The sequence below is a fragment of the Lithobates pipiens genome, unplaced genomic scaffold (genome assembly GCF_037356315.1).
Source record: "Lithobates pipiens isolate NorthernLeopardFrog02 unplaced genomic scaffold, aLitPip1_a1.2 Scaffold_30, whole genome shotgun sequence".
NCBI lineage: Eukaryota > Metazoa > Chordata > Amphibia > Anura > Ranidae > Lithobates > Lithobates pipiens.
The window spans coordinates 88,637,548-88,652,040 of NW_027507791.1; the positions used below are offsets into that span (position 1 = coordinate 88,637,548).

A 14,493-nucleotide genomic window follows, 5' to 3' on the forward strand; every position below is an offset into this window, starting at 1 on the left:
TTTCAAAGTCCCGTAGTTCTAAATCGGCTTTTTATCAGCACAATCGGCCGATGCAGATTATTTAAAAAACTGCAAATATCGGCCGATATATCGGCCGGCCGATATATCGGTCGACCTCTAGTTCTGACTAGACTGTTTTTTCTGAGTAAGCAAATTAAAAGGTTAAAGTGATACAGGCAGGTAAATGGCATTTTCAAAAGGAGTTCAGCAGTGGAAATCTACTTATATTTCTTAATACATGTCACATGTAGGACCACTCCAATTGGAAAATGCTGCAAAGTTTGAGACCACACTTCTTGTACACTTACCCCAGGTAGATGAAAGAGAAGAAAAACAGTAACAGCAGTGAGGAAACGATGAGCCAGCCGTGAATGACCTGGATAAAAAAAAAAAAAAAAAAGTGAACATTATTTTGAGAAAAGCATGTGTTACATTTGAAGTATTTGTTTACCTTTTTCTTTAACAGAAATACTAAAATTTGAAGTACACAGATTAGCCATATGTACTTAATACTACAAGGAACCACATAAACCACTTTAGTCAACTACCAAGAAGAAAACTATTCCATGCATCTCTCTTGCCTGAAATCATTTTAGGCAATGTTGCTGGTGTCTCCTGGGAGACTTCCAGAAGAGCCAGCGGACATCACAGGTCCCATATTGTGTTGGGCAGAACACCCCTTTGTCAAACTCTATACTGGAAATTAAAAGGGATTCTATTTTTGTTTTTTATATTTAACATGTCATACTTATCTGGGGGGCCAGATAAGAGGGCTCCTGGCTCCTCTTTCCTTCAATGTGCCTCCATAGCAAGCCACAGAGAATGCATTAAGTAAAAAAAAAAAAACCTTCTGCCTTTACAACCACTACCAAAGGAAGGCTAAAGAAGCAGATTACCAAAGACAAAAGTAGCTTTCGCTTAACATAATCGTTTGTCACTCAAAATAAACGGGTTCCTTCTCCTGCAACTAAAAGCAAAACAGAAGGCATTTAGACAAAAAAAAAAAAAAAATGGGTGTATGTTTGTGCAGTTCCAAAATGATCATATTCTATAATTAGATCCAAAACATCACAAGATTTCAAGACTACCTGAAATGGTTTCTATTAAATCCATGTTTCTAGTAAATACATGCACAATGAACCCAGGAAAATAAAAATAAAAATGACCAATAGATACCACCCTCGAAAAAGCAGCCAAAACATCACTGGGAAGAAGATGAACATTTCTGGTGGTGATGGAGTCCAGGTCCCCTACCACGTTCAGTTGTTCCTTTTGATGACCACCACATCATTACAAGATAGAGTAGTGACAAAGGAGGGGGAGGGATAAGGAATTACACACCACCAAAAAGTATTAAAGGGGTGGTTAACCCTCATTCTATGCATCAAGGTGAAAAACCTTTTGTGCTGCAGCAACCCCCTCAGACCCCCCTTTTCTTACCGGATTGTTCCAGTGACAGGGATGAGCACAGCAGCTGTCTCGGCTCCTCATTGGATAGATTGAAAGCAGCAGGAGCCATTGGCTCCCGCTGCTTCAATCAAATCCAGTGACGGGGGGAGGCAGGGTCCTGCTGTATGTATCAAAGGACACACAGCAGGACTCAGGAGCACGCCCTTGGAAAGCGGCTCTCTGATGCGGCACTCGAAAGGGGGAAGAACCAGAAGCACTGCAGGGGACCCCAGAAAAGGAGGATCATGGCCACTCTGTGCAAAACCCTTGCACAGAGGAGGCAAGTATAGCATGTTTGGACTTAAGCAATAGGGGATTTTTAATGTAATGTTAATCTGAACCCCAGCACTTGTAGAAAGTATTCACCATGGCAAAATGCAGTATCTCAAATTTCTGTAAATAGTTTTGGACAGATCTCTATCTTATTCGTTGCAGCTTAGACATTTATAGACCTGAAAGGCATGCAGGACTTGACAAGTCTCAGGAAGTAGGTAGCCGAAATGCCTAAAAACCGCTGTTGGCAAAAACATCAAACAAAAGGTCTACAAGTTATTTAGATGGGAAACTAGCAGCTGTATTACTGGTTATTTAAAGACATGGTTGTACCACGGACTATATAGCTCAATGAAACAAATTAGTCAATCAATACTGCATGTTCAAGGTACAAGTTGACATACATTGAAAATGAATGGGTTCCCTTCTATATTTTACATTATTAAAAGGCAATTTGGTGGATTCCCTTAAAAAACTCTGACACTGGGGATACATTAGTTACAAAAATTTGAGGATTCTCCCATCAGACAAAATTGGGAGCCAAAATGCACATTTTAGTAGAGAAGTGCCCCTTAGCTATGAATTATGAATTTCTCTCTCAAAAAGAAATACCTTCACTGTGCAGTTCGTTTTGCAGAGTGGTCCGAACACTGCGGGGTCCCTCAGCGGCTCTCGCGGGCCCTCCCTGCATCAGATAACCCCCTAGGAGAAGTGGTCCCCCGGGGAGTTACTTTGCGGCACACTCACAAGCCCAGCATTCAGCCTCCATAGACACGAATGCCGGACTCTGCCCCACGTCATTGGATTTGATTGACAGCGGGAGCAAATTGCTGCGTTGCTATCAATCTTTCCACTCAAGAGCATAGGATGCATTAAGGTGAAAAACCACAAATGTTTATGACCCCTTTAAGTATAGATGCTGACCGCCGGCCGTCAAATGACGGCCAGGTGGCGCACCTATTGTGGCGGGAGGACGTCATATGACGTCCTCCCGTTTAAACAGGGAATGCATGCGATCATGCGCATCCCTGTTCCTTCGGTGGTGGCGTGTCACAGAGACACCGCTGTTTACCATGTGATTGGCCGTGATGAAGTCACGGCCGATCACAGATGGTCACACCCCCACTGTGCACGGCCCATGCACGCGAGCACGTCAGTGGTGGCCTGTTCCCGGGAACACTGCTCGTCACCGACGCTGGTAAACAGCCATTGGCTGACTGTTTACCCATGTGATCGGCCGTGATCCTTTCCACAGCCGATCACTAAAATGTAAACAAACCGTGGTAACGAGATGTTACCGGGTTCTCCTCCTCACACACCGATCGTGTGTGAGGAGGAGATTGCGGTAAAATCTCGTTACTGCTTACAGTGTACACCAACCACACTAATTCTCCCCCCCCCCAAAAAGAGGACCTGTCACCAGGCCAATCAGAGTACCCAAGTACCCGTCACCTGGCCATCAGACTACCCGAGTACCCGTCACCTGGCCATCAGACTACCCGAGTACCCGTCACCTGGCCATCGGTGTACTCTAGGGCCTTCAAAATTGTAATAGGCATCTGTGAAATGAGATGTGTCATTTTTGCTCGTAGAACGTCTGAAAGTGCCACTTCAATGTTGGTGCTCTGTATGAGGCCATGCTGTGTAAAAGTCTCACACATGTGGTATTGCCATACTCGGGAAGAGTTGCAGAATGTATTTTGGGGTTTAATTTGTTGTATGCATATGCTGTGTGTGAGAAATAACCTGATAACATGACAATTTTGTAAAAAAATAAATAAAATCTTCATTTTGCAAAGAATTGTGGGAAAAAAAAAAAAAAGGACAACTTAAAAAAAAATAAAAAAATTCACCATGCTACTTAATACCTTGGAATGTCTGCTTTCTAAAATGGGGGTGTAAGTGCACTGTATTGAGGTGGTTAAAGTCTCCAAGAGTCATGTAATAGCGGTCACCACTAGATGGTACTGTCTGGAGACAGAGGCTGCTTATTCAGAAAATCTTGTTTCTAAAAAGAGCAGGAGGCGAAGATAGTTCTTCTGGGAGGATGCATGCAAAAGCTACTTGAAACAGGACTTGCCTTATATAATGGCAACAGCAGACAAAGTATTTTCAGATCCAAAGAGGTAGAAGCATGCAGAGATAAATACTTCCAGTATGTTTTTTTTTTTTAGAATCATACTTCCCTATGTGGCTGCAGCACTGGTTCGATGCTGGTTTTAACACTGAAAACCAAGCAATTGGCAGTGTTTGATCACTCGGTTACCAAAGCTCACCGAGCAGCAGAGAGCTGGTGGCTGTTAGTCACCACTGTCTGCTCATTCCAAACCTCCCCCTGTCGTCCTGTACTCATTAGAGTGCTGGCCTGTGAAAGGGGTGGGAGCAGCCAGCTCAAGCTCTCAGTGGCTGAGAGCCTGAGCCAGGTGTCGGTCCAGGCATGTGGACTGATCCAGACTTCAATGTTGCAATTTTGCTTTAGCTCGCCGTCTGCTGAAACCAGGTCACAGGAGTGCAGAGTAAACTTTGAGCTTTGGCTGTAGATCTCCTTTAAAAATGGTCCACTGTACAGGACAAAAGCTTAAAAACTAGAGGCAGACCATTAACATTCCCAAATAGTTTCATTTCTGATAAGACAGATTTTTCTTCATTTAAGATCCCATCACAAAATTTAAAAAATGCAGGTAAAAAGTACAGAGAAATCAAAATATTTTACTTGTAGTTTTTCCCTTTCCAGAAATTCTTTACTTGCACTGTGCCATTACACTTGCTAGAAAATTTGAACACTCCAGGAAAATCTATTTCCTAGCAACGTGAGTGTCTAATCACGGTCTGTTCTGGTACAGCTTTTCAGCCCCTACCTTCATTAACCAGTTAACAACCAGCCCATAGCCGAATGATGGCTACAGGGCGGTTGCTTAACTCTGGGAGGCCGTCACATGACTAGAGGTCAACCGATATGGGTTTTTCTCTGGCCGATGCCGATATTTAGAAATCGCGGCGGCCGATATATGATGCCGATTTTTTTGGCCCGATATGTTAGGCCGATTCTCCCCCCCCCCCCCGCCCCCCTTTTTCCCTTCATCTCATAAAATCTAAGTTAGACACCTTTCACACTGGGGCATTTTTCAGGCGCTTTTGGGCTAAAAATAGTGCCTGTAAATTGCCTTCAAAGCGGCTCCCCTGCAGTCTGTGTGAAAGCCCGAGTGCTTTCACGATGAGGAGATGCGCTGGCAGGACGTTTAAAAAAAAAAAAAAAAAAAAATCCTGCAAGCAGCATCTTTGAAGCGGTGTAACCCGCTCCTCCGCCACTCCTGCCCATTGAAATGAATGGGCACCGCTGCTGAAGCGCATGCAATGCGATTTGGCAGTAGCGCTTCACAAGCTCATTTAACCCCTTCCTCGGCCACTAGCTGGGTTATAAGTGCCCCGCTAACAGCTGAATAGCGCCGCTAAAATGACGATAAAGCTCTGCTAAAACTAGCAGCGTTTTACTGTCAACGTCCGCCCGCTCCAGTGTGAAAGCAGCCTTCCGCTATTTTATTCCCTAGGGTCTCTGCTAAAAAAAAATTATATAATTTTTGGGGTTTCCAAGTGATTTTCTAGCAGAAAATACAGGACTTTTACTTGTAAGCAACAAGTGTCAGAAAAGATTTAGTCTTTAAATGGTTAATCTGACAACTCTACACAGGGAGTTCAGTCCATTGAAGAAGAAACATGCATCTCTTTGTTTCTTGGCAGACTGCCCAGAGAGGAGGAAAGTCACTTCACTGATAAACTTCAGGCAACTTACATTGACTTCTATTACAGAAGTCTTTTGTAAGTCGCGCTGGCCGATTAACTAAAAAATGACAAATATCGGCCGACCTCTACATATGATGTCCTCCCAGAATTTGGTGCGCACTGGAGAGTATCGCGGGCGTTTACCACGTGATCGCTCCGTCAAATGACGTAGCGTTCACTTGTAAACAAACCGGCGTTATGTTATGATGCCGGTTCTTCACTCTCCCCTCTGTACCGATCGAGAGGGGACTCCCCTCCTCTCCTCTCCCCCACCGCCCTCTGGTGCTTCTACCGACTCGCCATTACGATCAAAGCCAGAATTGTTTTGTTTTATTTCAGGCTTCCCAGCCTAGAGGTGAGATGTGGGGTCTTATTGACACCATATCTCACTGTAAAGAGGACCTGTCCTGACATATTCCTATTACAAGGGATGTTTACATTCCTTGTAAAAGGAATAAAAGTGATCAAAAAAAAATATTTTTGGGGAAAAAAAAGTTTCAAATTTAAATAAAGTAAAGTGAACAAAAAATAAAAATAACAAAAAGTAAAGCGCCCCTGTCCCCATGAGCTCGCATGCAGAAGCGATACAAGTCCCGCCCACATATGAAAACGGTGTTCAAACCACACATGTGAGGTATCGCTGCAAACGTTAGAGCGAGAGCAATAATTCTGGCCCTAGAACTCCTCTAACTCAAAACATGTAACCAGTAAAAAAATTTAAAGCGTCGCCTAAGGGGATTTTTAAGTAGCAACATTTGGCGCCATTCCACGAGCGTGTGCAATTTTTAAGGGTGACATGTTAGGTATCCATTTACTCGGCGTAACTTCATCTTTCATATTATGCAAAAAAACATTGGACTAACTTTACTGTTTTTTTTTTTTTTTAAAGCACAAAACAGTTTTTTTTTTAAAACGCGTTAGAAAATTGCTGCGCAAATACCGTGCGAGATAAAATGTTGCCACGACCACCATTGTATTCTCTAGGGTCTTTGCTAAAAAAAACACATATATAATGTTTTGGGGTTCTATGTAATTTTCTAGTAAATAAATGATGATTTTTACATGTAGGAGAGAAAATGTCAGGATTGGCCTGGGTGCTCCAGAACACCTGATGGTGCTCCCTGCATGTTGGGCCTCTGTATGTGACCACGCTGTGTAAAAGTCTCACACATGTGGTATCAGGAGTAATAGCAGAATGTGCTTTGGGGTGTAATTTGTGGTATACATATGCTGTGTGTGAGAAATAAACTGATAATGACAATTTTGTGGAAAAAAAAATTATATTATATTAATATATATATATATTATCTATCTATATCTATTATTAGATAATATATTATCTATATCTATTTCTATTAATATTATCTATACATATATATCTATTAATATTATCTATACATATATATCTATTAATATTATCTATACATATATATCTATTAATATTATCTATACATATATACATATATACATATATATATATATATATATAGTAAAGAATTGTGGGGGGAAACATGACAACTTCAAAAAAAAAACTCACTATGCCTCTTACTAAATATCTTGGAATATCTTGAGGGTATTTGTACTTTTCTGGCATGTTAGGGTCTCAAGAAATGAGATAGGCCGTCAGTACTTCAGGTGTGATCAGTTTTCAGATATTGGCACCATAGCTTGTGGACTCTAACTTTTACAAAGACCAAATAATATCCACCAATTTGTACTTATTTTTACCAAAGATATGTAGTAGTATAAATTTTGGCCAAAATGTATAAAAGAAAAATTACTAATCTGCTAAATTTTATAACAAACAAAGAAATTTTTTTTTTTTTTTTTTTTTTTAACAGAATTTTCGGTCTTTCTTTTTATAGCACAAAAAATAAAAAACCCAGCAGTGATTAAATACTACCAAAAGAAAGCTTATGTGTGGAAAAAAAGGACAAAAATTTCATGTGGGCACAGTGTTGCATGACTGAGTAATTGTCATTCAAAACGTGAGAGCCCTGAAAGCTGAAAATTGGTCTGGTTATTAAGGGTGTTTAAGTGCCCAGTGGTCAAGTGGTTAAAACCTTTATGTGGCATTGAGAGAGCTCCGAGTATGCCCGGACTGTTGACATTACTCCCAAGATGTCAGCACCAAGCAGTATTCTCTGTGTTTTTGAACTACACATGGGAGGTTTTCAAGGGTAAATATGAGCATTAAATGAAAGGCTCATCATGTAACATGTACCAGCACCCGCACCTTCTCCTTTTGAACAAACCTAAACCCCCACCCAATAGCAGCCATGTACTGTTGCATTTCAGTGATCAACGAACTGCAAGGGTGCTAGCGAGCGCTCATAGCTCATTGATTCTTCCTGCTCTCCAGTTGCTGTCTGCCCGTATTGATGACATGGGCAGATGGATATCATTACAGTGTGTAGAGCATGACACCCGTGATCTGCCGATTGTGGGTGCAATGCTCTGCAGGCCCCTTAGAAAAGAAATATTGAAGGTAAAAAAAATGTGCATTTTTTTTTTCTCAAAAGGTGAACTTAAATCTTTAAATGCACAAAGAAAGGTTTTCGTTGAAATGGTCTGGCAACAGGGTCTATTTAACAAAAGTTTAACTGCACTATAGGGCATATATAACTAAATTATATTGAATTACATAAAACGTGATTGATCATTTCTTATGAATTACCAATACTAGATACCTTCCTTTCTAACCCCACTGAAGAAACAGACCCTAAAAGAAAGCCTGTGAAAAATCTACCACCAACTAGAAGCCTAGCCCACGATATACAAAAAAAATCTATAACCTGCTCATTGGGACAAATTATCACAAAACATTTACCAAAAAATATCCCTGAAATTAAAAGGCTGCAAAAAAAATAAAAATAAAAATAAATAATAATAATAAAAAAAAAAATTATAGATATCACCACTTCTGATCATTAAGTCATCTGTGCTCCTTGTTACATGTCCTAAAACTACACAAAGAACCTTGGTGATCTATGACATTGACAGAGCGAAACAAAGGCAATTTTCTAAACTAATTTTGTCTAATCACAAAACAGAGGCTTGTTTCCTCAAATAAAATGTGCCCAGGGCAATTTGTGCCTTATTATTCAACAATGTTCTTGATGTCACTTACACTGTCATCTCAGACTAATAGAACTGCATTAGTTCTAAGAAGTAAAATTGCTGCAAGCTACCATTTTACCCACAATTCATATGGTTGCCCAACATTCTGTACATAGTCTATCATTCAGCTGCATTCTTCCTGTAGGCACATTTCTGGGTTGTTAGGTTATTTTGACTTTGAAAATGCACTTTTACATTTTATTTGTCCTTGACGTGGTCTTGCAACATTTTTTTGAAATAGCACAAGTTTGAGAGGTGCAGAGAAGCCCCAAGGGTAAGGTCTGACTACAAATATTTTATGAAAATACCAGAGGATTTTCAGATAATTTATATGCAGTTATATCTCCAACTGAATCTACAAGCTAGATTGAACCTGAATTTATATAAAACAGTTACTGCAAACACACCATAGCAACCCTTGAACCCAATTCCTGCCAAAGCCTTTTTTGTTTTAGGTATAGTGGGGAAAGGTTCCTCCTATCCTCTCAGGTTCTCATTCTAATGTGCATCCAGAACTTGCATACACTGAGCCCCTTCTCACACTTGCATGCATTTTAGTGCAGGAAATTGGACATCTTACATATGAAAGGGCAATGCAAGTTAAAAAAAAAATAAAAAATTTAGATGGTTGTACAATCATGTGTTTTTAGGCATGTTAAAGCAAATCTGTAAAAATAAAACTGCACACTAGCCAGTTAGAAAGCAAAGCCACATGCACAAATAAAGGGAAATATGAAAAACTGCTGTGCCATCTAGAACCTTAAATTCCTGTTAAAAGCAAAGTGACGATTTATGGAAAAATACTGTTATTAAAAAAGTGCTGACGCAACTAAACACATCTGTGTATCAAATAAAGACATCACAAATATAATAAATATGTGATAAGTTATGAAGCAGTCCCAGAAAAGTGAATAATCTTTCAATCATTCCACTTCTCAGTTGCGAACAGTTCTCCATAAAGAACAAAAGACCTCCGACCCCCAAAGGGCAAATGCTCACTTCCACTGATTGACCTTTGTAGTGGGGGGGGGGGGTCAAACAAAATGTTTGTCAGCCACCAGGACCCAGAAGTTGCTGTCTTCACTAGATCAGCATGTATCTTGTATAGCTCAGAGTAATACCTCTGTGGAACCACAAAGCCCAGCTACTTTTCTACCTAGAAAAGGCGCACATCCAGGAGAAGGTTATGCCTTTCAAAATCAAAGCAGAGAAAACAGATCGTAGTGCTCACTGGAATAAAACCACTTTATTAAACTAAATTGCACTGACATGTGAAATCCAAAGGCTGCAATACAAAGCTCAGGTCCCTGTGGCTCAACCACGTGTTCAATCCAGGATTGTGAGACTTCAACGTTGCGTTTCATTGTGAATGATACATCATCCTAACCCCCGATGAGGTAATTTATGACAAAATGTGTTGGGGGCCAGTGGAGTTTCTTTTGGTAGAGCACCTCTGATTTCAACTGAGAAGTGGACTTAATGCACAATTCAAGATTATACACCAATTTGGATTTAGTCATGAATTATCACATATTTATTACATTTGTGATATTTGAATGATACACATCTGGTTATGGCAATACCATTTACCATAATTAAATTTTTTATTTATTTTTTGGCACATGAGTTTTAAGTTCTAGATAGCACAGTATGCTAAAGCAAATGCATCTTTCCCATTGAAAGCTCCTACTATATGGGTTTCTCAGTTTTAACAAAGTATGGGCAAAGCCATTTTGGCTATACTTCCCCTGTGGGTCACTTAGTTCAGTACCCAGATTCAGCTGACAGCGGGCTTTAGCCTGATGTGAGCTGATGTAACAGACCCAGTCCATGCTCTGCAGGAATCCTGACAATGTTGGGATCCTTCCAGGTGCCTGACCAGCAGCTGGCTCAGCCTCTCAGCGTGCTACTGGGAGCCTGAGCCAGCCCCTCCACAGCCCAGTGCCTCAGTCAGTGCTGGGAGGACAGAGCAGGTGGTGGTAACTTAGTCATCGCTTTCTGTCCATTGAAAACCCAAGAACCAAAACGATCAGAGGTCTTTGATCGCACAGCTCTCAATCTTAGAGGGAGCAGGGGACAGATGAAGCACCCAACTAGGTTTACCAGGTATCATTTTTTTTGGGGAAGAAAATGAAACAAAGGGCAGGACTTGCACGCATTTATGCACTTGAATAAAGTGGCCACTCATAGATCATTCACCGTGTTGGGTGCGGTTATCGTAACCAAAAACATATCACAAACAATAGCCCAATATAGAGCACCAGGAAAGGGTTACTTATGTTAACAGAAAGTAGATCATAATAGGATTAATCTAAAATCAGAATTTATTATATTACAAAGATTGGTACAGTCTAAGGTGAGCATTAGAAAAATAAGATTTTTAAAACAGCTTACCGTATATACTCGAGTATAGGCCGACCCGAATATAAGCCGAGGCCCCCAATTTACCCCCAAAAAACTGGAAAACTTATTGACTCGTGTATAAGCCGAGGGTGAGACATGGCTGTCCATCCCTGTGTGTCCGTCCATCCCTGTGTGTCCGTCCATCCCTGTGTGTGTGTCCGTCCATCCATCCCTGTGTGTGTGTCCATCCATCCATCCCTGTGTGTGTGTCCATCCATCCATCCATCCCTGTGTGTGTGTCCGTCCATCCATCCCTGTGTGTGTATCCATCCATCCCTGTGTGTGTGTGTGTGTGTGTGTATCCATCCATCCCTGTGTGTGTGTGTGTGTGTGTGTATTCATCCATCCGTGTGTGTGTGTGTGTGTGTGTGTGTGTGTGTGTGTGTGTGTGTGTGTGTGTGTGTGTGTGTGTGTGTGTGTGTGTGTGTGTGTGTGTGTGTGTGTGTGTGTGTGTGTCCAGCCTACCTGTGTCCCAAGCCGTCGTCCCGTGCCTCCTCCGTCCCGTGCCTCCTCCGTCCCGTGCCTCCTCCGTCCCGTGCCTCCTCCGTCCCGTGCCTCCTCCGTCCCGTGCCTCCTCCGTCCCGTGCCTCCTCCGTCCCGTGCCTCCTCCGTCCCGTGCCTCCTCCGTCCCGTGTCGTGCCGATGGATCGCCGCTCTTCTCGGCGGCCATTCTACGATTCAAAAGCTGCGCCTCCGTCCTCCGCCTGTGATAGGCGGAACACTCAATTTCCCAGCAGCCTGTGTTCCGCCTATCACGGACATCCTCTCATACTCGTCCGTAGTATGAGAATGAACGGATGTCCGTGATAGGCGGAACACTGACTGCTGGGAAATTCAGTGTTCCGCCTATCACAGGCGGAGGCGGAGAAGGAGGCGCGGCTTTTGAATTTTAATGTCCGCCGTCTGTCTGCTCGATACGCTGATCGAGCAGTCAGACAGCGGTGACTCGAGTATAAGCCGAGGGGGCACTTTCAGCCTCAAAAAAGAGGCTGAAAATCTCGGCTTATACTCGAGTATATACGGTACCTGTAAAATCCTTTTCTTTGATGTACATCAGGAGACACAGAGTCGTAGTACTTACTATGTGGGATGTCCCATAGCAATGGCAACTGAAGGGGGGGGGGAAGACAACAAAAAAGGAAGTCAGGGGACTTATACTGCAGCCTGCAGTACGCTGCGCCCAAAGGCAGAATTCTCCTGACCCTTAACATAGATTTGATAAAATCTGGTAAAATTTATGGACTGAAGACCCTGTCGCGGCTTTACAGATCTGAGCCGCAGAGGCCTGATGATGCACCGCCCAGTAGGTACTAATCGCCTTGGCAGAGTGTGCCTTAATATGAAAAGGCGGAATCTTCCTCTATAAACCTTAAGCCTGCACAATGACTTGACAAATCCACTTGGCAATAGTGGATACAGATGCTGCCTGTCCTCTTTGGACCATCTGGCAGAATAAACAAAATATCTGTCTTACGAACCTGAGCGGTCGCCTTTAATTACACTCTGACCGCCCTTACTACATCAAGGGAATGTAGCAAACTCTCTTCCCTAGATTGAGGCTCTGGGAAGAATGAAGGAAGAACAATATCTTGGTTTAAGTGAAACCCTGTCACTACCTTTGGCAGAAATTCAGGATCAGGGCGAAAAACCACCTTATCCTTACGTATAATCAGATATGGCTCCTTACAAGAGAGCCGCTAGTTCAGAAATTCTTCTGGCAGAAGAAATGGCAACCAGAAATGCTATTTTTCTGGTCAACAGAACCAAGGGAATCTCCCGTAAAAGGTTCAAAAGGCTGCTTTTGTAAAGCCAGGACAGGCCCAAGTTCAAATCCCAAGGATTTAGGGGTGTCTTGATCAGAGGACTAATCTGTGTTACCCCCTGCACAAAGCTACGCACTAAAGAGTGAGAAGCTAAAGGCCGCTGAAAGAACACCAACAAGGCCGAGATCTGGCCCTTGACGTTATTCAAGGCCAGATTCATTTCTAAGCCCATCTGTAGGAATTCAAGAATTCTACCTATAACATATTTCCTGGGGTGCCAACCCCTGGATCCGCACCAGGCAACATATGCCTTCCAGACTCTATAGTAGATGATCCTGGAAGCTGGCTTCCTAGCATTAATCATGGTAGATATGACTGAAGGAGATAAGCCACGAACCCTTAAGATGTGGGTCTCAATAGACAGACTGTCAAATTTAGCATCTGTAAGGTAGGATGGAATACCGAACCCTGCGAAAAAAAGGTCCAGCCATGATGGCAGAGTCCAGGGAACTCCTACTGCCATCCTTATGATCTCGGTGAACCAAGGCCTTCTGGGCCACGAGAATCACCTCCCTTTGTTCCTGCGAAGAAGACGCGGAAGTAGCAGAACTGGAGGAAACGCATAGATCAGAGAAAACTGATCCCATGGGAAGACTAATGCATCTGTTCCGCAAGCTAGCGGATCCCTTGTCCTTGAAACAAAAAAAGTTGTCGACTTTGTTGTTGAATCTGGACACGAACAGGTCCACATCTGGAGTACCCCATCTCTGACATATTGCAAGAAAGATGTCGGGGTGAAGAGACCACTATTCTGGAAACAGTTGTTGGTGGCTCAAGTAGTCCGCTTGCCAATTCTCTATCCTGGGAATGAACACTGCCGAAAGGTAAGGAACGTTGTGTTCTGCCCAAGATAAAAAAAAGCGCGATTCGCCTCTCTCTGGGCTGCATGATTCCTCGTGGCCGCCTGGTGATCGATTTAAGCCACAGCCGTGGCATTCTCAGACTGAATCCTGACAGTACAGACAGTCTGGCCGTCCAGGCTCTTAAAGCCAGATGGATTGCCTGAATTTCCAAAATAGATAGGCACGGTCGTTTCCAACCTGGACCACCTTCCCTGGACAGAATCCTCTTCCGACCGCTCCCCAGCCTGAAAGACTGGCATCTGTGGTTACTACCTTCCAGATGGAAGGCAGAAATGTTCTTCCCTTTTGAAGGTTGCTGGATATCACAGCCCCCAATTCAGGCTCTGGCGTACTTCGGGAGCAAGCTGAATCGGAAAATCTATGGCCTGAACCTTTGTGTTCCAGGCTGACAGGATTGCGCTTTGTAGCAATCTTGAATGAAACTGTGCGTAAGGGACGGCCTTGAAGGAGGTCACAATCTTCCCCAATAATCTCATGCACAACCGAATTGAAGGCTTTTTCTTTGCCTTGATGAGATGAATTAGTTCTACAATGGAACTGATTCTCTTTGGAGGTAGAAATAACTTTGCCTGTCTGGTATCTATGACAAGTCCCAGGTACTGTACTCTCCTTGATGGCCTCAAGGATGACTTTTCCAGCCTAGAGATTCCAGGTAGTTTACCGTTGTCACCAGTCTTTGGTCTAACCCAGAAACCGAATGCTCAACTAAGAGTAGGTTGTCCAAACAGGCTAGGACCATTATGCCCTGAGCCCTTAATCTGGCTAAAGCAGGAGCCAGAATC

General features: G+C 42.8%; 1 protein-coding gene across 2 annotated transcripts in view; it reads right to left on the reverse strand.

Moving 5' to 3' along the window:
- The window catches only part of PSEN1 (presenilin 1), a 141,957-nt gene that overhangs the window by 48,991 nt on the left and 78,473 nt on the right, over window positions 1-14,493 (reverse strand). For both annotated transcript variants that reach the window (XM_077464580.1, XM_077464581.1), the window contains one exon: window positions 309-376. In XM_077464580.1, the coding sequence (XP_077320706.1) occupies window positions 309-376 (68 nt within the window). The remainder of the gene's footprint in view (window positions 1-308; window positions 377-14,493) is intronic.